Source organism: Balaenoptera borealis (assembly GCF_965194805.1).
Source record: "Balaenoptera borealis genome assembly, chromosome: 20".
Taxonomy (NCBI): domain Eukaryota; kingdom Metazoa; phylum Chordata; class Mammalia; order Artiodactyla; family Balaenopteridae; genus Balaenoptera; species Balaenoptera borealis.
The window spans coordinates 6,672,993-6,696,741 of NC_138879.1; the positions used below are offsets into that span (position 1 = coordinate 6,672,993).

The 23,749-nt window shown below is 56.6% G+C and overlaps 1 protein-coding gene and 1 long non-coding RNA gene across 11 annotated transcripts in view; one reads left to right on the top strand and one right to left on the bottom strand.

Moving 5' to 3' along the window:
* The window catches only part of LOC309618979, a 32,105-nt gene extending 23,282 nt beyond the window's left edge, over positions 1–8,823 (bottom strand). For both annotated transcript variants that reach the window (XR_014238698.1, XR_014238699.1), the window contains exon 1: positions 8,737–8,823. This is a non-coding gene — a long non-coding RNA (uncharacterized lncRNA). The remainder of the gene's footprint in view (positions 1–8,736) is intronic.
* GPRC5C (G protein-coupled receptor class C group 5 member C) lies at positions 1,643–23,749 on the top strand. Of its 9 annotated transcripts, XR_014238697.1 has the most exons (7): positions 1,643–1,758; positions 14,717–15,802; positions 18,569–18,663; positions 20,631–20,780; positions 21,347–21,435; positions 21,934–21,983; positions 22,401–23,749. XR_014238697.1 is itself a non-coding variant. In XM_082373545.1 (6 exons), the coding sequence occupies exons 1-5, from the start codon at positions 1,716–1,718 to the stop codon at positions 21,395–21,397; spliced, it is 1,425 nt and encodes a 474-aa protein (XP_082229671.1). In that variant the 5' UTR covers positions 1,643–1,715; the 3' UTR covers positions 21,398–21,435; positions 22,401–23,749. The 9 variants fall into 9 exon arrangements, 7 of the variants coding, with proteins under 7 accessions (XP_082229671.1, XP_082229672.1, XP_082229675.1 ...); XR_014238696.1 differs by having other exon boundaries at positions 21,347–21,983; XM_082373545.1 differs by lacking the exon at positions 21,934–21,983.

Here is a 23,749-nt window from a genome sequence, read left to right on the forward strand (position 1 = left end):
AGTTTCCGGGTTGGCTCTGGCCAATAACTCTGACGCAGGATCCTTCCTGGTGTCTCGAGCATGGCTCAGCCAAGATGAATTACGGCAAGAAGGATTCTGGGAGGTTGGTAGGACATAGGGGCTGGCGTCTCCTCTCTCCTTTTGACCTTTCCCAAATCCTTCCGGTTGGTGGTAGCTTGTTAGTTCCACGTTCCTTACCAGGACCTCCTGTTAAGAGAACTCATGCAAGTGATTACTATCTTGCCTGGTCAGGGCAGGTGGCTTCGGCCAATGGTTCCCCTAACGCGTTCATCCTCCAATGGCCCTCATTCCCCAAAAAGCAGGGAACCTGCCCGCCTGGCTGCGACGACACAGAATCCTTCATGGGCCATCCGTGCCAGTTGAGTTTTGCCTCTATTCCACCTTCCTCTCCTCATAGGTGACTTGAACAATTCTTGGTTTAACCTTGGTTCTCAAGGGCAGTGTGCATCATTAATCATATTTGGCAGTGGGGAGAGGGGATTTTTAAAAACAGGCACTTAGGCTTCTTCTTGGCTAGAGACTCAAATTCCATAGTCCAGAATGGAACCGAGAAATCTGCTTTTTAAACAAACACAACAACTGACCCTGAAGCTGTGCGCTGAAGTTTGGGAAAGCCTAAGGACCAGCTTGTTTCCATTTTTGTGAGTTGCTTTCTCCCTACACAGACCGGCAGTGGAGGAAGACGAGCCTGGGACCGGAAGGTCCCAAATCACTGGTCACTCCAGCCAAGGGTTCTCAGATCCGTGGTTTCATGTAATCTCTACAGCAATCAGCAGGGGAAGAGGGGCAGGGATTATCACCTCATTTTACAGAGGAGCAAGTTTCGTGCTCTTTGGACAACTCTGTTGCCCTTTCCAGCTCTAAAACTCGATGATTTCATGGCAGGAGATCAAAACACCAGGTTTAAGCTTTACGTCCATCACTTGTGACCTTAGGTAGGCTCTCTTCCCAACTTGGCCTCCAGTTCCCACATGAGGATAATAAAACCAGGCATGATCTCAGGGGGCTTCTCTGAGGGCTCTCCAAAAACAGGTTAATCACGGGGGTTTAACTTTGTTGTAAATTGGGTTTGACTATGACCCTAATCTTTTGTCACCCAAACTCGGTCTTCATACTTGATTGTTTGCACTGCAGAATCAAATCTTCCAGTCTCAATTTAGGAAGGAAGGAAGGGAGGGAGGGAGGGAGGGAGAAGGCTCTCAGAGGAAATCCATCATTTGGATTTAAATTTGAGGGACTGCCCCAGAATGCCAGTGGATGGGTTAATGTGGCAGAGTGGGTATGAGGACAAACTATAAAACTAAAGGAAAATGACTACGGGTTGTGTGGTGTGAGTGACAGCAAGAATGAAGGCTGTTGTATCCAAGGGCTGAAGTATAGATTGTTTATGGCCAGTCCCCACTTTAGCAAAACCACAACTGCTATTAAGACACTCAAATGCACCATCAGTGGTTCTGAACTTTGGATGATGATTTGAACTCTGCCTTATCATCAGAGGGAAGGCAAACAGCACGTCTACCGAAGGGGCTGAAATTTCAGCTGCTGCCAGGCGTCGCGGAGCTCCATCACAGTCCCAGAATAGCGCAGCTCGGTTCCCAGCAGCCTCAGGCTGCACCGCAGCTGGGCTTCCGGCAACGGAGCTGGAGTCAAGCCTCAAGCAGCGGCCGGAACAGCTGGGACTGAACTCCACCCAGATGCCAGCTGGCTGGCCCTGCCCTGCTGGAGGCGCCATCTATGGTGAGTGCAGGCAAGTCTGGCTCTCCTGTGGCACCCTGACTCTCCCCCCGTCCCCTTGGGGTCCTGGCTGAGTTTGACAGGAAGGACCCTCAGGGTGCCCTCAAATCCCAGGCGAAGGGGTGGGGGCTTTGGGTGATCTAGGCTGGTGGCTGGCGAGGCTGATGAAGGGCTGAGAGTTCCTGAAGGTGGGCAGGCTGCGGTGTGCACAGAGAGGACGTGACCACAGCGGGCTGGCGGCCACCAGGGGAACCGGGTTGAAGAAGGGAGAAAGGGCAGAGAGGGAGACACACAGCCGTGCCACAGGCCAGGCGGTTGCCCAGTGCAGCGCCGTCGTGAGGCTGGCTTCCGAAGGTGATGGGATTGTTGGGAGAAGGGAGAGTGGCTGAGAAGGAAAGCTGCAGACTAGACAGCTGGTCAGCCCTGTTTCCAGTGTCCTTCCCCTGTACTGGCCCACGTAGACCTTCCATCTATTTATTCCCTCGCGAATTTTTGTTTTGGCTGCACTTCACTCCATGCAGGATCTTCCCTGACCAGGGATCGAAACTGTGACCCCTGCGGTGGAAGTGCGGGCCGCCAGGGAAGTCCCCCTGGCAACTGATCGAGGCCCTGCCACGGGCAAGGACGGATCGGGCACACATCTTTCCCTCGAAGAGCTTACACCCTGGTTGAAGACATAAGACATGTACATAAACAAACATTCGTAGAGCAGAAAATGAGCTACATAAGAGATACGAAAGCGCTTTGGGCCATAGAACAGCGAAGTTAAAACCAGTCCAGCAGAGTTAAAACCAATGGGTTCTAATCCAGGGCTAGTCCCTTAGCCTTTATGAACCTCAGTTTTATAAATTTATTTATTTATTTATTTTTGGCTGTGCTGGGTCTTCGTTTCTGTGCGAGGGCTTTCTCTAGTTGCGGCGAGCGGGGGCCACTCTTCATCGCGGTGCGCGGGCCTCTCACTGTCGTGGCCTCTCTTGTTGTGGAGCACAGGCTCCAGACACGCAGGCTCAGTAGTTGTGGCTCACGGGCCCAGCTGCTCCGCGGCACGTGGGATCTTCCCAGACCAGGGCTCGAACCCGTGTCCCCTGCATTAGCAGGCAGACTCTCAACCACTGCGCTACCAGGGAAGCCCTGAACCTCAGTTTTAAATTGAACTCCTAGGGTTGTCAAGATCAAATATATGTAAAAGACACGGAAAAGTGTACAGTGCTACACAGAGGTAAACTATTATGGGTGTTGTTGCATTATTAGATCAGCCAGTGTTTGTGTTTCTCTGAGCTTCTCGGCCTGGGATTCTGGGAGCCAGGGATCTGAGTGCGGAGCTCAGGACAGCAGCAAGGCCAAGCCTAGACCCGGAGCCCACCCCTTCCCCCGAGAAAAGGCTGACGGCATCCCTCAGGTCTGGCCCATCATTCCACCCATTTTATTATGCGTACAGAGAACTATCCTAGGGGCTGCAGGGAAGGCTAGCGTGAAATCTGTTCCCCACTGAGCCTATCATGGAATTACGGAGGCCAGATATCTACGTATAAAATATACTTAACCGTGCAAAGCAGCGCAAGATTGGCAAATTCATGCTAGAGGGGAAGCTTTGGGAGAGCAGAGGAAGGAGGTCTATGGGGCGGGGTCACCAGCAAAAGCTTCTGGGAGAAGCAGAAGGCTTTAAAGGGGGAATAGTTCAGAGAGGCCGGGAAGGGGCGTCCTGGATTGAGAGTGGGGGACATTGTGAGTGAAACCACAGGAAGGTCAGTCCGGTGGCCAGACCCGGAGCCGACCTCTCAGGCTGGAGTGGCCGTTTCCTGTGGGGAAGAGGAGGGAGAGGAGATGGCCAGTCCAGGTTGAATGCAGCCTGCAGGGGCCTCAAATGCTGGGCAAGGGAGTTAGATCTTTCACTTAGAGGCAGTGGGAACCACTGAAGGTCTTAGGAGCCGAGAATGCCAGGGGGAGGTCGGTGAATGCCCCACAGCAGAGGGGGTTTGCAGGTGACTGGAGGTGTCAGGGAACGGAAGGAAGACTGCAGGCAGGGTGATTAGGTTGGGTGTGTGTAACCCCAGTGGGAGGGTGCGCTTGCCCTGAAATGTTCTCACAAGGGGGGCGCGGGGGGGTGTGAGGGGAGACTCTTCCTCAAGGAAGGGAAGGGGGACTAAACACTGCTGTGTACACATTTCTTTTCTGTTTTTGGAAGGGGCGGGTCGAGGGGCCTGAATCCCTGGACACTTGGCCTTGACCCTGGTTCCTAGATTCACTCAGTCTATTGACGGAGGTTCTCCAGACCTGGGCAGCTCAGAAAATGCAGCTCTCTCCTTCCACAGGGAGCTGGTTAGTGGCCACTGAGCCATGGGCAGGGAAGCGGGGGAGAGGGAGAGGCAGATTTTGTGGCCGCCATGGACGGGCTCAGCGTCAGGTGACATTCCAGCAGGTTCTGCCCTAGGCCCGTTTCCGGGTACCCGCCCAGGGGGATCATCCATGGGCAGCGGGTTGTGGTGAATAGGTGTTTATCTCGCCTGCACCCTGGCCCCTGGCTTCCTGCTTCTTAAGGGGCCGCCTTGGTACCTGGGTCCTCTCAAAATGCCAGCTGGTACCAGGCTGCTCCAAGCAGGCAGTCCTAGGAGCTGAAGAGAAGAGGAGACTTAGCCAGACACCACAGCCTGGGCAGTAGCCGGTTAATGCGGAGCGCGGGAGCAAGGAGAGGTCAAATGCAAAATCTGTTTGCCAGCTGGTTTGGGGGCACCCAGCTGCCTAGCGCAAGATTCCAGGCGCCTACCTGTCAGGGGGCCAAGAGCCCCACCCTCAGCTCAGCGAGGGACTACGCCTGCTCCACGGGGCCCAGGGGGCCAGGCGCCAAGACCAGGGACACTCAACCCTCTAGGCAGGGGGAAGCAGGCCTCCCAGTCCCCGGAGGAGGAAATGGCTCCTGAAAGAGATTCTGCACACTGAACCGGCAATCCAGGACTCCTGCTACCCAGGCAATAGGGAAGCCCCTCTAGGGAGCAGAAGTGACCTCAAGCACCCCTGGGGCCGGCTCACCTGCTCCTCCAGTGCCCCAAGTTGGGTTGCCAAGGCCCCCTACGCTGCACTCTAATGCAAGGCGTTGCTGGCCCTGGGGAGGTGGTGTCTCCAGCAGGTACTGGGCTTGCCTGCTTCCCAGGAAGGCCTGTGGCCAGTGGGCAGGGCAGGTACGGCCCTGTTTGCATGGTGTTTGCAGTGGTCCCCCCCTTCTCCACCCCAGGGTGATGGGGAAGGTCAGCAGGGGGCTGCCCTCCAGGGGCCATGTCTCAACTCTTGCTACTAGGGTTCAAACCATAGGATAAATGGATCTACCGAGTGTCAGGCTCGGTGCCAGATACTGGGAACAACAAAATGAGTGAGACATGTCCCTGCTCTTGAGAAGACAAGAACTGAGAAGGCTAAGATACACTGAGATAAATGATAAATAAACAAATGCATACTAGGCTGTGGGTAAACAGGGCAGCTCACAACGGCTCATTCTGGGGAAGGTGAGGAAAACATGGCAGAGAAAGGGACATTGGAGCTGAGCTTTGAGGCAGGGAAGGTTTTAAAAACCTTTGGTCAGACAGGGAAAGGGGATTGGGGGAGGAAAGGAATAGCAGAGGAGAAGCCCAGAGCATGGCACAGCGAGGCTACTCTGATCATGGTAAAACAGGACCGAAAGAATGTTGGAGAAGCAGCTTCTACAAGAGTTTGGATTAAACACTGCTAGGACTTTTTTTTTTTTTTTTTGGCCATGATGCGGGGCTTGCGGGACCTTAGTTCCCTGACCAGGGATTGAACCCGCGCCCCTGGCAGTGGAAGTGTGGAGTCCTAACCTCTGGACCGCCAGGGAATTCCCATTTCTTTTTAACTGTCAGGGCTAAGGCTCAGAGGGGATGGACCAGGAAAGGAGAGGCTGATTACTGAGCATCTGAGTGCCAAGCTTGTGCGAGGCCCATTGTAGACATGGCTTCGCTTGGATGTTACAGCAAGGATTGGGGGTGGTGCTATCCTGACCTCTTTATAGTAGAGGAAAGTGGGGCTCAGAGCAGTGAAGTGACTTGTCCAGGTCATACAACTGGCAAGTGGCAAAGTTACACCCCACCTTGGGCCTTGTCACTAGCTTAGACTCAAGCAGCTCAAAAAGGAATTGTTCCAATGAATAAAGGTAGTTTCGATCGGCCGGCGGCCAACAGGAACTCACGCACCATGTTGGGAGGGAGGGGTACAGACACCATCCACACAATCCATTAATCCAAGATCTATCTGAACAGTGGGAGGGCAGTGTCCCTATGGGACCACTTCTCAAAGTGTTACCTTTTGGTGAAGATGGGAGTTCATAAAGGCTTACATGCCTATGTATTATTACATTGGGCGAAGGGTATCTGGGGGCGCAGATGAGTCTGCGGTTGGAGTCTTTGACGCAATGGCACCTCCCACCGAACTTCTCTCCCGGCCACTGGCCGTGTCCATCAGGACCCACAGCCATCCGGCTCCCAGGGCTGGGGGTGGGGCTCTCAGGATTTCCACCCTCCAGTGTTCCTGTTCTTGACAGGCCCTGGGGCATTAAAGCCAAGGGTACCAGGGATCCTGGAGCCTCAGAAGCCCCAGGTCATCTGCCCTGAGGGCGTTGCTTTGTCCTGAAGGCATATCCTGTTCCAGAGTGAGACGGGGTGGAAAGGGGGAGAGCAAACCGTTCTCAGAAAACAGTCCTACATTTCCACTGCCATCACGGCACAGGGCTGGCTGGGGGCGGAGCTCATCCACTGAGGTGTCCAGGCCTGTTTCCAGACCACCGCCAGTGGGTGGCCAGGCACCGGATACCCCATCCTGGCCCCTGCCTGGGCCCGGAGGGAGGGGGGAGACTTGCCTCATGGGAGAAGTCTCTGGAGGGTGAAGGGGTTCTCCACGAATCGAGACGGATCCTGAATTCACCTGTGTCTCCCTGAGGTCACTTGTATCCTGGTCTCCCCACTACTTTCCCCACCCCTTTCCCAGGCTCCTAGATCTGGCTCTAAACATATGCTAATGAGGGACCCCTCCCAGCAAACTGGTTTCAGCGTTGGTTGCCTAGTTAATGAAAACTAGTCAGAGGTCAGAGTGACTGATCTGTTTCGCGTAGGTCTGACCTACTGCTCCCCCTTTCAGGGTGGGCCCCCCACCGCCTGGCCCTTACACACCTCTGCACGTGCTCACGTCCGGTGTGTGTGTGTGCGGGGGGGTGGTCCCTGAGATGCAGGAGGTGGAGTTAGGGGAAGGAGACCAAAGGCACAGCAATGCGCTCTTCCTCTCAACATTGAAAAGAATTGAAACAATTCAATCCTCACATTTTCCAGGCCAGCCAGAGAGGGTCAGGCGCAGGAAGAGATATAGGGTTCTAGAAAAGCAGGGCCTCACCGCCAGCCCAGGCTGCTAAGCAAACAATCCCTCCAGGAGTCCGAAAACTGGTGTGCGAGGGGAGGAGCTGGCCTGGGGTTTATCGCTCCGGCAGCTCCGGGTGATTCAGGGAGTTTGACTTCTGGTTGTCATAGATGGAAGCACGCAAACAAACAGCCCGGGAGGTACCCCTCCCCTCTGCCTGCGCCCTCCCCCACCTTGCTACCCCCGGCCCGAGACCAGCCGCCTCCCCCCACGGTTCCCGCCCTCCTCCCGGGCGCTCCGGGAAGAACCAACACGCCCAGCCGCCCGCCGGGCCACCGGCTGACTCCGACCGCGCGCCGCTGGCGATCCCCCAGGCAACTCGGCGTCACGAGAACCAGCACCCCGGAGACCCGGCGCCCGGCCCTGCCTCCGCGTCCCCTGGGTCCCGGCCAGGCGCAACAAGCACTCCCTTCTCGGTGCGCCGCGGCCCCTCCGGGCCTCCGGCGCTTGCCAACTAGGCCCGGCTGCGTAGCCCACCTCCCGCGGAGCCCGCAGCCCTGGGGGAAGGCAGCCGGAAAATCTCTTGTTTACTGGGCCGGGGTGATCCTAGATTGGATTCGCTTCCCCATTTCGGCAGTTCCCCTTCTGCTGATTCCTGGGGCCGGAGAGGAAAGGGTGGCAACCCGCTGATGCACCCCGGGAGAGGGAGTGAGGTTGGGGTACGGGGAGGGGGGAACTCGAACTCGTGGAAAAGTCCCCGGGCGGCGGGAGGGGCAGGACTCGGTGGCCAGGCCGATGTGTCCCGGAGCGCAGAGACCGCGGGGGCCGGGTTAAACACTGCACCTCGGGGAACTGAACCGTGAAGGCTAATTAGGACAGGTCCGAACAGGTAACGGGGACACGGGGAGGGGAGCGCGCGCTAAGGAGGACCGAGTCCCGGGCGATCGCAGGAAACCCAGGCGCGGGGTAGTCGGACCCAGGGCGACTTCTGCCCACGGTCCCGAGTGGTTCTGGGCCCGGCCCACGGCGTTAGGGGCGCGCGCGGTGGCGTTCCCACGCACACTTGGTGACCCGGGTGCCGGGGAAGGATCGCGCGTGCAAGAGGTGGACGCTCGGTGTGTGGTGTGTCCACGTGTGCAAGCTCGGGGAGGGCAGGGGGCGCAGAAGGCGCGACAAAGACAGACTTGGTATCTGAGTGTGCGCCTCGCTCTAGTCCGGAGCGGCGAACTGTGCCCCGCGTGTGTCTCACGGGAGAGCCACGACGAAGGTGACAAAGACTAGGTGTCCGCCCCGGAGAGACGCACCAAGGTGGCCCCCGCGCGCGTTTGTGTGCGCGCGCGCTGGGACTTGGGGAGAGGGAGAGCCCGCCCGCGAATTGTGTTGGGCTGCACCCCAAACCGCTTTCCGGAGAGAAAACCGAGTCCCGAAAGTAAGTGCGCGTGAGTGTGCGCGCGCCCGCGTGCGGGGGCGTGGCAGTAAACAGCAGCAACCCACAAGCCGGCTTGGCCAGAAACTCCGATCTCCCTCCCCTGCCGGAAAGTGCGTCTAGTCGGAGCCTGGAGGTGAGTCGGGGATGGGTGGGGGGAGGGCCGGCCGGGCTTTGTTACTGTGTAAGCGGATTGCAGGTACCTGGAGCGCCGCGGGCGCCCGATAAGCCCCTGAATGGAGGTGATGTCACGGTGATGCAGGCGCCGGCCCACCCTCGCGGCGAGAAAGGAGCCGAGCGCGGGCAGAGGCCAGCGCGAGGGCGAGAGACGGAGCGCAGCCAGCTCCGAGTCCCGGGGAGAGGCAGGCCCTGCGCCCCGATCCCCCGCCTGAGCCCCGCCACCTCAGACCAGGGTGGGGCCTGGCCCCGCTCTCTGCGCCGAGCCCCTCCCACCCTCCCCGCTCGCGCCCCGCCTGGAGTTGGCCCCAAACGCCGCGCCGGAGCTGGGCCGGCGACGCGTCCCAGGTAAGGGCTGCAGCCTGCTCGCTCCGCCCTCCCCTCGGCCGCCGGGAAGAGTGGGGTCGGGCTGGTGGGGAGTGGGCGAGGGCTGAGGCCCAGGGGTGGAGAACCGGGGGGCGGAGGACACCGCTCCTACTTCGCTCGCTCGCAGAAACTTTCCAAACCGGAGCAGGCTGGGGACTGGGGGTGTGGGAAGCCCGGCGCTGGGCTCGGAGTTGGCGGCGAGGGAGAGCTCCACGATCGGGGTCTCCAAGGACTACCCCCTCCGCCCTCGCAGCCTCTCTGCGTGACTCCGCGGCCAATAGTGACTGGGGGGCCGGCGCCCTCTCCGCGGCCCGCTACCGTGGATGGGGAGGGCAGGTTTCTGGGACCAGAGGAAATGGGAGAGAGGCTGGCCCCCCTGTTCCTTCTGTTCCGCCATCCAGGGGAGCGTGGGTGTGGACCCCGGTCCCGGCGAGAGGTAGGGAGGGGAGGGCTTAATCTTCCTGCGGGAAGTTCGGAATTTCGGTCAATCGTAGACCCTGTACCTTTGGCGGCGTGGCTTCTAGATCCCTTCCCTTTCCCCGCTCCTCCCTCACGCCCCACGGGGTTTCCTGCGCCCTTCCCAGCCGCGGAGGTGGAGTTGCGCCTCTCCAGCCCCAGACCCACAGTTTTAAACCCAGCAAAACGCAGTCATTGAAAAAACTCCACGCTCTTGATCCTAAAGCTCAGGGACCAGAATATGTTGAAATCGGGTTTTGTGCTCTTGGAGGTTCCCTGCCTGGGCCTTTATCTGTGGCTGGGGGAGGGCGTGCCGCTGGGGGGTGGGGCGCATTCCGGAGTGGCTTTCTAGAGCGGACCCTTGCGTTGAGGACTCACGTGTTTCAGAATGCTCAGGGAATTGGGGGCCAAATATCCGCCCTCGGTGTGAAGGGCTAAGCCTGGGGTTCCTGGAAGCCCTCTACCCCACCCCCGACCCCACCCCCCAACTTGGGCACTGAAGTAGTAGCCCCGAACAGGTACAGGCACCTCCGACCCCTCTTCTTATTGGTTGGTTTAAACACCAGAGTCCCCTGAACGGAGGAGTAAGATGACAGGACCTAACCAGGGGCAGAGAGGAAGGAGGAGATGGATGGGAGAAGGGGAGGATGTGGGAAGGCTGCCCGTGGGTCCATCCGTCTCTCTCCGTGGGCTGCTGAGTGACGGCAGACCCGGGAGGAAGGAGGCTCCTCTGTGGCTCTGCTGGGCGCCTCGGAGAGGGACCTCTACGTGGTCATGGCACCCTTGGAGGTACCTGGCTGTGGCTCTGTATCTTACTCTGTCCCTCTGAGCCCAGGAGACAGACCGAGGCCGCAGTGTGAAGCCCATGTTGCCCTTTTCAGGATGGTTCTCAGGCTTTCGTGTAGATGGTCGGGGAGTGAGGAAAGGCGAGAAGGCCTGGCTGCCTCATCCTTGCTGGGTGAAGCCCAGTCGGGGCTGGCTGGGCCTCCGAGCCACCGCTCTGCTGAGGTCTCTCTGCCTCCCCTGGGAGAGGGAAAGAGGGAGGAAGGGGATTCTGGAACGGGATTGGGCTGACTCAGACCTGAGCTGGGGGCTGAGTGGCTGAGCCTAGGGAAAGGCCGATTTCAGAGGTGATTAAAAATACTTGTATAACTGATTCCAGGGAGGTGAAGCAAAAGGGCCCCTTTGTCCAGAAAATAATCTGCAGCTCGGCTGGGCTGCGGCCATAGTGTCGGGGGGACTCATGGAACTGAAGGAGGTCCCCCTCTTTGGTCCTACTGAGAAGCTTTTTTAAAAAAAAATATTTATTTGGCTGTGCCAGGTCTTAGTTGCGGCATGCGGGATCTTTAGTTGCGGCATGTGGACTCTTAGTTGTGGCATGTGGGATCTAGTTCCCTGACCAGGGATTGAACCTGGGCCCCCTGCATTGGGAGCTCGGAGTCTTAACCACTGGGCCACCAGGGAAGTCCCCCCTACTGAGAACCTTAAAGCAGGAGACGTGACTCTAAAGTGAAGAGGCCGGACTGGGATGGGGAGAAATGGGCACCAAATCCGTTCAGCGAATGCTTTTCAAATGCCTACCATGTTCAGTGCAAGACTAGATGTTGCAGGGGATGCTAAGATAAGCAAGTCTTGTTCACTCCCCTCAGACCTTACAGCCAGGTAGGGGAGACGCCTACGCACACGATTCTAACGATCAAGGCTCAGAAGACAGCCTGGAAGTGCAGGCTCTAGGGACCCGCAGGAGGGAGAGTCTCAAGGCAGAGCTGGTCTGTTTCATCCAAGTCCTTTCCCCCTTGGCCGCCATCTTCAAACACAGCATCCCTTGGCTGGCTGAATCTGCATTCCTGGATGTTGAAGGACACTGGGCTGAGCTTTCTTTAAGTCTCCTGCTGGCCGCCAAGGGTCGCTGTCCCAGGCAGTGGACAAGAGCCAGGCCCAACGGGTCCAATTTCCCCACTTGAGTTGGTGTCTGCCTGTCTGTGCACTCCCCCACTTTGAAGTTCCCATGTTGGTGGGACCGACAGGCTTGAAGGGTAAGGTCCAGGGCCAACAGCAAAGTTGAGAAGGAAATTGGGGTGAGGGCTGTGAAGCTTCTCTGGCCCTGGCCCAAGTTCTTATGAGGTGTTGGATTCTAGCAAGGTACAGGCAGGTATGGCTCTAAGAGCAAGATAGACCAAGAAGAGGGATTGACATAGTGGTCGCAGACTAGATGGGAGCGGGCTTGGTGTTTTGTAATGACGTGGCCGTTATAAGATTTGAACTTGTAGCGTGGACTTTTAGCATTCTTTCCCCCACATCCAGCCAGGCCTTAGACTTTATCTGGGAAAGGATCTCCATTAGGCCTTACCTTTGGCCTTGGTCTTTAGCCGGGGATGAATGTGTGCTCAACAAATCGATTGCCTGTGCTTTTTTGCCAGACTCAAATCTTAAAGCGCAACCCTTGTTATGCCCTCATCATGCAAAAAACAGCCTTCAGTGGCTCCCCACTGCCTTTAGAATCAAGCCCTAAACTCCTTCCCTGTAGTGTCTCTAATCTGTAGCCAGCCAGCTGCAACCTCCCTTTACAGACTCAGTTCATACTTGGTGAATTTGATTAGAAACTGAATAAAATGCTGTTGAGAGGTGTTCTTCACTCTGTCTTTTCTGACCCCCTCAGCTGGGAAGAGCTTCCTCCTCTGTGTTCCTGTAACACTTTTCTCTCCCGAGAGGTAAATTCTTTTGTGTGACACTTACCTTATTCTTCTTTGGGTAGTTTTCTTGTAGACCTACCTTTTGGACTGTGTTTGTTCATCTTTGTATCTTCCACTGTGCGTCTAGGGGAACTACTGGGCCTGGTCCCCCTAGACGCACAGTAAATATTTGCTGATTTGGAATATTTGTCTGTTCTAAACTGGGACCTGGCGGAGGGAGATGGAATGAGCAGCTCTTGAAGATGTGCAGATTGCCAGAGGCTAAGTCTGAGTGACCATTCTCAGGGTTCATACCACATCTCCAACTTCACCCCAAGGTCTAGCTGTTTTGCTGTGAGCCAGAAATACTCATGATGGGGTTGAATGCTTAGGATCCCATAGCACGTTATCCATAAATTATCTCCTGGAGTGGTTCAATATTCCTTATCCATTAGCCCTCTCCGATTCCTCTTTTCTCTTCCCAGCCCTTGTAAATAAAGTACAGTTTGTGCTTTATTGATTTGCTATTACACAAAGTCCCCTACAAGAGCTTATTTAAATCGTGATGTAGGGGAAACATGCTTTTGCATTGGAAGTCGAGAGAAACTAGCTGCGTTACAGTACGATTTATTTAGGAAAACAATAATAAATTCACAAAGGAGTGTTAATTTATTAAAAGTTAATGGTAGGTGTTGTTTGGGGAAAAGCAAGCTTAATTGACAGATGAGGTAGTAGTTGGGAAGGCTGAGAGACCTAAAATATTTTCAAGGAGCATGTAGGATATCTTAAAGGACTTTGAAAGTTGATCTTTATTATGTCAGTTTCACTTAATTTGTGAGTTTTATTTCCTCTGACTTAGTAGCAGTGTCCTTCCCTTTCTCAATCATGGAGAGACAGTTCTGTTTGCCTGTTATACATTAACTAACCAGGAATGGTGAAAACATTAAGGGCTTAGCGGTGTGCAAATCTACACTCCACCTCCAAATGGGAAGAAAGAGAGGTGGTGGGGAAGTCGGATCATGCCATTCCCCTCCCAGCCACTAGTGGTCACTATCAGCCCAGGAAAGCTTGGTTGCTGTCTTTCTGGAAAGTTCCTGGGTCCAAGAGGTGAGAGAGGAAGAGGCAGGGTTACAACTAGTTACTTGAACATAATAAGGGGTGATTTAAATGTGGAGTCCCTGCATTTCATAGAATTTTGGAATTTATGACTTGCTTTTTAGAGCATTTAAATGTTCTGTTCTCCAGGTAAATTTAAAGTCTTTGGGTAGAAAACTCACTGATTTGGTCTTTAATTTCTCTTAACCTGCCACACTCTTTACCTCCACTTCACACAAGGAAAATCCAGTTGGTATTGAGAGCAGGGGTTTGGTTTTCTTTGGTGCCAGTCTACAGCATTTAGTAAGGCTGCTGTCCGGGACCGGTCCAGTGAGTTGTTGCAGTAGTAAGTTACCTTCCTGGTGTGAATAAAAGACATCTTTCTTGCCTTCTAGCTACAGTGCCTCAACACCTTCCATTATAGATTAATTTCTTTGGGTTTTGCTTTGCCCTTGCCTGGTTCTTGCTTTTAAAACGTTAATGCCTCATAGGAGGATTTTTGTATTAAGTCATTAACTCCCTAGCTGGGAAATTCGTTGATTTTTTTTTTTTAATATTTATTTATTTACTTGGTTGCTCTGGGTCTTAGTTGTGGCAGGCGGGCTCCTTAGTTGAGGCACGTGAACTCTTAGTTGCGGCGTGCATGTGGGGTCTAGTTTCCTGACCAGGCATTGAACCCAGGGCCCCTGCATTGGGAGCATGGAGTCTTACCCACTGTGCCACCAGGGAAGTCCCAGAAATTCGTTGATTTTATTCTTGAGACTCTAGCAACTGAGCTTCCAAAGAACTTTGGATTCTGAGGAGAAGCGTTGGCACTAAAAGTGGGAAAGTGAAGGGCAGAAAAGGGCAGTGGTAGGGAGGCATCAGGGGAAAAGTGTTGATACGTACAACTTTTCAATCATCTCTTCACTTTCTCCGGTTGCAGTTTGTACCTGTTACAGGTGCTTGTTAAATACTCACTGAATGAATGAATGCGTGGCTGATTTGCCGTAGACTTAGGCATCACAGGGACAGAGTGGAGGGGCGTGGTGTCTGGCCATTTGAACTCTGGAAGTCCCGGGGCAGAGAGGAACTGAGTGCCCAGTGAACTTGCTCACAAACCTCAGCCCCCAGCCCACCTGCAAGAGCTCAGGGAATATCTGGGCCCAGGTTATGATTTGGGGGAGGGGGAGGGGCCTGAAAATTCAGCACAGTTTCCTCTTTTTCCATGACTGGGAACAGGGATGACAGGTTTCATCTCATTTGCCTCTCTGGTCACTTGGTACAAGGCCCAGGAGTTCCGTGTTAAGAACGATTCTGAAGCCCAGAGGCACAGGCAAGATCAGTGTGCCGTGGTTCAGGATGGGGGGAACGGCGCCTTGTGTGTCAGAGTCTGACCCGGAGGACTGATTTTGCCTTTCCTCCCCTCCGCCTCTAGGGACCCAGCTGGGGCCTGGCCTGGGAGCCAGCATGGCCATCCAGAAAGCGGTGCTGATGTGCCTGGGACTGCCTCTCTTCCTACTCCCAGGGGCCCAGGCCCAGAACCACGCCCCATCTGGCTGCAGCCCGGACCTCAGCCCCCTCTATTACAACCTGTGTGACCGCTCCGGGGCTTGGGGCATCATCTTGGAGGCAGTGGCGGGGGCGGGCATCGTCACCACCTTTGTCCTCACCATCGTCCTCGTGGCCAGCCTCCCCTTCGTGCAGGACACCAAGAAGCGGAGCCTGCTGGGGACCCAGGTGTTCTTCCTGCTGGGGACCCTGGGCCTCTTCTGCCTCGTCTTTGCCTGCGTGGTGAAGCCTGACTTCTCCACCTGTGCCTCTCGGCGCTTCCTCTTTGGGGTCCTGTTCGCCATCTGCTTCTCCTGCCTAGTGGCCCACGTGATAGCCCTCAACTTCCTGGTCCGGAAGAACCACGGGCCCCGGGGCTGGGTGGTCTTCATCGTGGCCCTGCTGCTGAGCCTCGTGGAGGTGATCATCAACACGGAGTGGCTGATCATCACGCTGGTGCGGGGAGGGGGCGGCGAGGGTGGCCCTCCGGCCAATGGCAGTGCCGGCTGGGCCACCGCCTCCCCCTGTGCCATCGCCAACGTGGACTTTGTCATGGCGCTGATCTACGTCATGCTGCTGCTGTCCTGCGCCTTTGCGGGGGCCTGGCCCGCCCTGTGCGGCCGCTTCAAGCGCTGGCGGAAGCACGGGGTCTTCGTGCTGCTCACCACGGCCGCCTCCATCGCCATCTGGGTGGCGTGGGTCGTCATGTACACCTACGGCAACCAGCAGCGCAAGAGCCCCACGTGGGATGACCCCACGCTGGCCATCACCCTCGCCGCCAATGCCTGGGCCTTTGTGCTCTTCTATGTCATCCCTGAGGTCTCCCAGGTGACCAAGGCCAGCCCGGAGCAGAGCTACCAGGGGGACCTGTACCCCAGCCGGGGCGTGGGCTACGAGACCATCCTGAAAGAGCAGAAGGGCCAGAGCATGTTTGTGGAAAACAAGGCATTTTCCATGGACGAGCCAGCCTCAGGTGGGTCATGGGACACCCTCCCCAGGTGCCGTTTTATTTTTTTTTAATTTCTAAAAATTTTTGGCCACACCATGCAGCCTGTGGGACCTTAGTTCCCCAGCCAGGGATTGAACCTGGGCCACAGCAGTGAAAGTGCCGAGTCCTAACCACTGGACCACCAGGGAACTCCCCCCAGGTCCCCTTTTATTCCAGGTGGTTTACTGCAGGACAGGGGGCTGGTCTCCTGAGCAAAATGGGAGGTTCCTGAGATTATCCAGAATTTTCTGCCTTAAAGTCCCTAAATCCCATTTTTTTAAAAAAATTCTTTATTTATTTTTGGCTGCGTTGGGTCTTCGTTGCTACGTGCAGGCTTTCTCTAGTTGTAGCGAGCGGGGGCTACTCTTCGTTGTGGTGCGCGGGCTTCTCATTGTGGTGGCTTCTCTTGTTGCGGAGCACGGGCACGCAGGCTTCAGTAGTTGCAGCACACGGGCTCTAGGACACGCAGGCTTCAGTAGCTGTGACACATAGGCTCAGTAGTTGTGGCTCTAGAGTGCAGGCTCAGTAGTTGTGGTGCACAGGCTTAGTTGCTCCGAGGCATGTGGGATCTTCCCAGACCAGCGATTGAACCCATGTCCCCTGCATTGGCAGGTGGATTCTTAACCACTGTGCCACCAGGGAAGTCCTCTAAATTCCATTTTTCTTAAGGATTTTTTTCCTATACTCGTGCAATTCATGAATATATTTTCGTTGTAAAATTTTACACATTACAGGTAAAATTTCCCTCCACTGTCAGTTCTACCCCATTCCCTCCTGTTCTATCCCCAGAACTGATCACTGTTGACTGATATTTTCCTGCTAGGAGCCTCAGTTTCCTCATCTGTAAAATGGGGATAATAATGGTTCCTGTTTCATAGGATTCTTTTGAGGATTCAATTAATGCATCTTCTGGCGCTTGGAAGATACTCTAGAAGTATTAGCTATTAGCTCTGTGTATTACTAGTATTTTACTGTCCTTTTATCCTTCCAGAGCTTGTTTTTCCACTATGTACATATCCATAGTCTTAGTTTCCTTTTAAAGTCTTTTCAGTTCACAATTTTTTCTATTTCATAAAATCGCGTGTGCCACATGCTGATCTAAGCAGCACCCACTATCCGATAGCCAGCTTGTCCCCAAGCTCCTGCCCCGGCTCTTTGTTAATGGGATGGGCCTCTCCTGAGGTGCCAGGCAGCCCCAGAGCCTTGGTGGTTGGAGCTGAGGGCGCCTCGGATGTGGAAGCGGCAAGAAGGCAAGAGAAGCCCCTGCAGCCTGGGTCAAGCCCCCGTCAGAAAAAGCTTGGGAGGCAGGAGGGGGTGGCCATTCTCCAGGAGACTTGGCCAGACGTGCTCCCAGCTCCCTAAGGAAGGAGCCTTTTTCTGGCATTTGTTCATTGTAAGGACCATTAGCGTTTATTGAGCACAAACTGAGTGCCAGGCATTGAGCCTTTCCGGATGTGCCCTGTGGCATGCGTCTCACGTGCTTTCTTAGCCGGCTGGTCACAGCCCCTTCATCTGCTGTGACCCGGAAAGCCTGGACGCTGACCCCCTACTCTGCTGATCGAGGTGTTGGGGGCTTAAGAGTTGACCTGGCTGATTGTTGAGCGCTACCTCTGGGACCTCTGCCAGGGGTCAGAGTCAGAGGCAGGGGAGGTTTCAGAATGAGAACTCTCTGCCTTTTCTCTACAAGCTGCGATCCCTGTGATCCCTGCCTTGGGGAAAGGAGTGATCCTCACCCCGTCAGGCCCTGATCTTTGACCTGCCCAGCGGGGTGGCCCCTGGCATCCGCACAGCCTGGTGCCAAGTGAGGGGGGAGGGTGGGGCAGCTGGTGAGGTTGGGGACGAATGTTGGGAGGAGCCTTGGCGGCCCCCACCTTTGCTGTCACCCGCTGCCTGTTTGCCGGGCCAGAGAGTTCTCAGCCTTTGTCCTCAAGACAAACACTTCTGGGCCTGTAAGGGTTTTTTTTCCTTTTATTTTATTTTTTCTAAATGGAAAAATCAATTGAGTGAGCCCAGCACTTAGGAAGCCCTATAGAGTTGTGGTCCCTTTAGAGCCGCAGGGCCATCAGCCGGCAGGAGACGGGCATCCGCTGCCCCGGCCCTCACGGCTCAGCCCTCTCCCCGGCCCTCAGAATTGGTCAGCAGCTTTCCTCCGACCCAGCGCCCAGCAGTGCAGGACAGATCGGGAAATCAGCACCCCCGAAGGCACAGGGAAGTGTTCCCAGAGCTGAAAATAGTTCTGGAAACTTGCCAAGGGGCCACAGGACAGGATGTGCCTTCAGTCCCCCTGGTGGAGCTCTGGGTCCTGGGCAAACAGCACCCAGCCCTGCCCCATGCAGACTCTTGGGCAGTGGGGTCTCTGCTTTTTTTACCCTGGCGCCTGGCAGCTGGCCCGCAGCAGGAGAGGCCAGAGCTGGAGGCTGGCCATCCTGGAAGGCGGCCGAAGGTCCATGTGCCCCTCTTGGCCTCTGGCCCCAGAGGGCGGAAGGGGATGTGAAGGTTGCTGACGGGACGTTTTTTCGGTGGGAGGGGGTCTCGTGCTGCAGGAAAGCCCAAGGGGAAGGCAAGCATTGTGCTCTCTGTGCATCCAAACAAAGGGATGCTGGGCTCCACGGGGTGGGGTACACCTACAGCCTCAGCCCCAGGGCTGGCCTAGCCCCCTGTTCCCTCTCCCTGCCTCCTGGGGGGCCCTGCTTGAGAGCAGGAAAGGGAGCTGAAAGTCCAGCCCGGAACAGCTGCTGTGTTTCCTTGCAGCTAAGAGACCAGTGTCACCGTACAGCGGGTACAACGGGCAGCTGCTGACCGGTGTGTACCAGCCCACCGAGATGACCCTGATGCACAAAGCCCCGGTGAGTGAGGTCCCCGGGTGTGCAGGGTGGGTGGAAGCGGAAGGGAGAAGGCAGGCTCTGCATCCAATGCGTCAGCCTGCGGGAGCCCGGGACCCCGGCTCCTGATGCCTTCTTCCTGGGGTTGATGTTCCCGCTGCCTTTCACGACACTGTGGCGGGACCTGTCTGCCCTGTGTCGTCGGGGCGTCAAACACCCACTGAGGACAGCTGCTCAGAACGGTCTCTCTCTGAGCTGGTGGGAGCTGCCAGCTTTCCCCTAAGCAGCTTAGGGGGGGACAAGGGGGGGGCCTCAGCCAGGTAGGTGCCATTCTTGGTGGACAGAGGACCACAGGGCAGGTCTGGGTAGGTATTAGCTGCTCGACCACAGCTGTCCCAAGAGGGCCTCCTGCTCCCTCCCCCCCACCAGCAGGCAGCAGCTCTTGACCTGACACCTCCCCTGGGTTCTGGATACCAGATGCTCCATTAGCCAAGGGAGGGCGGGTGGGAACAGGAAGCCGGTGGGTTAGAGTCTTACTCACTCCATATACGTGCCTCCTCCCCGGGTGGCTGGCAGTCGCTCTTGGGGAGACCCCTCGCTCTCCGGAGCCTGAACCTGCAGCTAGGTTCCAGGAGAGGGAGGCTGTGGCCAGGAGCCAGGATAGGCCGAGGAATGAATCTCAGAAGGGCATGAGCAGAGTTGGCCAGCGCCCAGACACCCAGGGTGCCCCACCTGGCCACCCCTCCCCACCTGTGTGCATGGAGTCGTGCTCCTTCAGGAAGGATCTGAACTAACAGAGATTTCATCTAATGGTGGCTCCCAAAACATGGTCCCTCGACCCCCAGCGTTACCATCCCCTGGGAACTTGCTAAAAAGGCGCAGGGGCCAGGGGTGTGATGGAGCCAATAGTTACATCTCTTCAGCTATGTCACTTTGATAACTTGGAGTTATCCAAGCCATGACGGGAGTAACCGCCCACAGAGATCTGCCAACACTACAGATCAGGGTCGTTAAACATTCACCAGATCACCGCGGGGTGGGGCCCCCTAGGCATGGCTGTGGCTTCATAAACAGTCAGGTGATTCTGACGCACAGCCAGGTTGGAGAACCCGTCCTCCATCTAGATGTTCCAGGAGCTACGTGGGGAGGGGGAGTTGGAGATGGTAAATGGGTTGGGAGGACCACCCAGGTCTGAGTTGATTCAGAAGGCGGCTTGGGGCCCTGGAGCTGCGGGGGTTTGGTGGCAGCTCTTTGCCTAGGGATGAGGCAGGCGGGGCCTGGAGCTCACCTTCCCTCCAGGGTGGGACCTGGGACCCATGCCTCAGCCTCACCCGCACAGGAACAGAACCAACGCAGCTCCGACCAGAATCCAGGCAGAGACTTTGGATTTTAAGTCTCCAAAACTTAAAACTCTCTCAAACCCCAAACCATTCGGGGTTTAAGTCTCTAAATCAGACTGCTAGATAAGAAACGTGTGACATGCCTGGGGCCTGACAGAAGAGTGTTCTGGGCCCGGCACACCAGCCATGATGCTGTTGGGGGGATGTAATGCTACCGGGGGTACTCGGGTAAGAGTCTTGGAGGAAGGGAGCCTGGGAGCGGAGCCGGGCGGGTCACAGAAGCCCCGTGTGTTTCACCCTCTGTTGGGCCCCAAGGTTTAGGGAGGGGAACAGGGCTTGAGAGGAAGATCCTTTTGGAAAGAGCCATCCACTGTGTGAAGCCCCGGACCATGGAGGTGGCTGGGAGCCTCATTTCCATGCCCAGAGGGTGGCCCTCTGCAGGGTGAGATAAGGGGCTGGAGGTCAGAGGTGAACTCCTCCGTTTCCAGACTCCGGAGTCATCCATCCCAGGCCCGGCTGGAAGGGGGCGGAGGGGGAGGACAGGGAGGGAAGGGGGGGCTGCAAGCACAGCCCTGCAGGAAGCGGAGTGGGAGCGTGTGTGCATCCGCCCGGGCGGAACCCAGCTGTGAGGCCGCCTGTTCTTCCCTCCAGTCTGAAGGAGCTTATGACGTCATCCTCCCACGGGCCACTGCTAACAGCCAGGTGATGGGCAGTGCCAACTCCACCCTGCGGGCCGAAGACATCTACGCAGCCCAGAGCCACCAGGATGCCACCCTGCCGAAGGAAGGCAAGAACTCTCAGGTCTTTAGAAACCCCTACGTGTGGGACTGAGTCGGCACCAGGAGCAGGCGGGCAGATCTGGGGACCTGGCCCCGGGCGAGGGTCTTCCTGGGAGCCCGTGCTCTCCCCTCCCCTTCCCCCTCGCCAGCTCAGGACAGGTCATGGGCCTCAGCCGGGAGGCCCTCCCCCATCTGCCAGTGTTCGGCTGGGCGTCCCCGTGCCCCTCACCCACTCCTCAGTGTTTGTGGAGTCCAGGAGCCAACTCCGGCTTCGTGTCAGGGTCACCTGGCTTCGTGTCAAGGTCACCTGCGGCAGCCACGCTCCAGCCAAATAGCGGCGGCCAGTCAGCACCTACGTTCTCTGGAGTCTTCGGAGAGATTCCTGCAACCTTGAGAGATGTCCCAGGCGCTTCTGTCCTGGGTCTCGCTCCTCTGTGAGGGGCAAGGGTGCCTAATAAACACGTTTCTGCTTTATTAACCCTTCTCCTGGGAATGTCGTGTCTGATCTGGGCTCTCGGTGTCTGACGAGCCACTCCTCCACCCTGGCCTGTGGGCCTTTCCTCTTTCTCCTCCTCCCTCTGAATCCAGCTCCCAGGAAAGCCGCTGCTGACTTTTCCTTCTGTGCAACGAAGTAGCTGACACCTCTCCCCAGGGAAGAGTTCTTCAGCTAAGCCTGGGTCCGTGTCCCATGTGATCAGCATGGACCTCTGGGCCCGGCTCCTGGCTCGGGTCTCGTCCAGCATGTGGGCTTGTGTGAAACGAGGCAGCTTTCCTCTGGGATGCCCTCCACTGGGGTCGGGGCCGGGGGGGCGGAGCAGGGAGTTCTGTGGAGGGTGTTTGTAAGGGAAGATGGGCTGGCTTCAGCCCCTTAGTGGGAAGGGTGGTGCAGACCCGTCAGGGGATGGGGTGGAGGAGCCACTGCTCCGTCTCTCAGATCACGCTGTGCGCGTGTGTGTGTTTTGGTGGCCAGGAGTGATTCGCAGAGGACCAGGACTTGTTTTCAAAGGTGGGAAGGGGCGGGCCAGGTTCTGGTTGGTTTCACTCCTGGGCAGGAATTTAAATGCCCATTTGCTCAGTCCTTTATGGTAAAACCTTTCCACAGTGGCTCATTTGAATCCTGGGGGCTGCCCCTGAAAGATGGGTAGCACAGTAAGTACTTTCTCTCCCTTTTCCAGAGTCAAGATCCCAGAACCAGACCATTTTAGGGTTAGACAGGGCCTTGGGGGTAAGTGATCAATGTAGCTCTCTCACCTCCTCTGACAGGTAAGCAGACTGACCCAGAGAGGCCACAGAGCCTCTAGAAGTGGCCATGCTGAGACTGGCCAGGCTTTCGCAAGACTCTGACTTGTAGCAGGTCTCGGTGGCCTGGGTTCAGACATGCAGCGGTGCTCTGACCCTTTGCAAGGGGGTTGCCAAGTCGGCTCCTCCCAGCTTTGGGAATGTTTCTCCCCAACTCGCCAGAAGCTATTTTCTGACACCGGTTGTAGGGAAAAGATGTTTCTGTTGGAAGAGGGCAGAAAGGTTGCTGGAAGAAAAAAAAGAAAAGCAAACTTCTCCTTCGATGTCAGATTGCACCAACTCCCCTGGAGACTCGAACCCTTTTCTTCGTTGTTCAAACACTTGTTCTTTCTGGTTACTTTAGGCTCAGTCCCTGAAAAATAATACAAGATGGTAGACGCCCTCTTCCCTGGACCGCACGTCGTTCTGCTGTCCTCATTCCTCTTGTGTCCAGGCTGGGCAGGGCCCTTGTCACTGGAGCGGGAAGGGCCCGGAGGCCACCGATCTGGAGCAGTGGAGTCAGGGGCCGTGTGAAACCCTGGGGCACGTGGCTGGGGCTATGGGCCAACCCCCCTCCCTGCCCCCGCAATTCCTGCCCAGCCCAGCCTCTCCTGGTCCCCAAGTGACCTGAGACCACAGGAGCAGTCTGCAGACACCCAGCCTCCCTCTGGACGCCCTCCCCCAACATCACAGCCCCTGTGCCCCCCTACTGTGGGTCTCCAGATGGCCATCTTTCCTGGCCATCTTTCGGTTCCAGCCTCAGCCTGTCCCACCCTGCTCCAAGGCGAAGCCAAACCATGGCGAAGCTGGCCCTTGCCCTTCTCACCAGCTCCTCCTGCCACCACCTGGACGGTGGAAGGCCGCTGAGCTGGGCAAAGCTCACTCAAGACCTGGACAGATCGTGCCTCTCTTCCTGGCCTGTGGGTCCTGGATCTGAGCCCCTCTGCATCACCACCTGATACCTTCATTGAACCAGGTCCCATCAAGACAAAGTAGGGGGTAGGGCTGCATTCTCAGGGGTCAACTGAGAGTCCTGGGCCAGATGGACCGGGGTCTAGGCCTCTCCCAGGACTGAGACTTGTGGGACTGGGGGCAGCCCCTGCGATAAGTGGTGTCCAGGACTGAAGATTGTGCCATTTCCTGATGGGCAGATGGCTAGGTTTCTGCCTCACCTTGGGCACCTCGACAGCGCTGGTGCCGCTGTCATCACCCATGACATGCTCCACCAGGTCCTGATGGCCCCCGAGGGAAGTGGGGGCATCCTGGCGACCTGCACGATGCTGGCACCAACAAAGATGTGCACACGGCTCCAGACTCGTGGGAACGAGATCTCTGTAGTGTCTCCTTGGCCTCCTGCCCTTGGGTACCGGAGCTGGCTCATCCAAGGGGCTCAAGGCAGGTGTGTCCCCGGAGCTCACCTCTGCCTGCTGAGATGAGAGAGGATGAGCACAGCGCAGGTGCTGACCCCATAGGCGGCCCCACAGCCCTCACCCCCACCCCAGCGCCACCCCCCTGCCCCCAGCACCACCCCCCTGCCCCCAGCACCTGTGCCTTTGTCGCCAGCGTATTTCTCCAGGGCTAAGTTGGGTGAACAGGCCCTGCAGAGACTGATGGAAGGGGAGGGGGGAGCTCTGAGCGCCCCGGACTCCTTGTGATCTAGGTTAGTAGCCCCAAATCCCTCACAGTGAATAAAGGCTCTATCTCGCTTTTCGA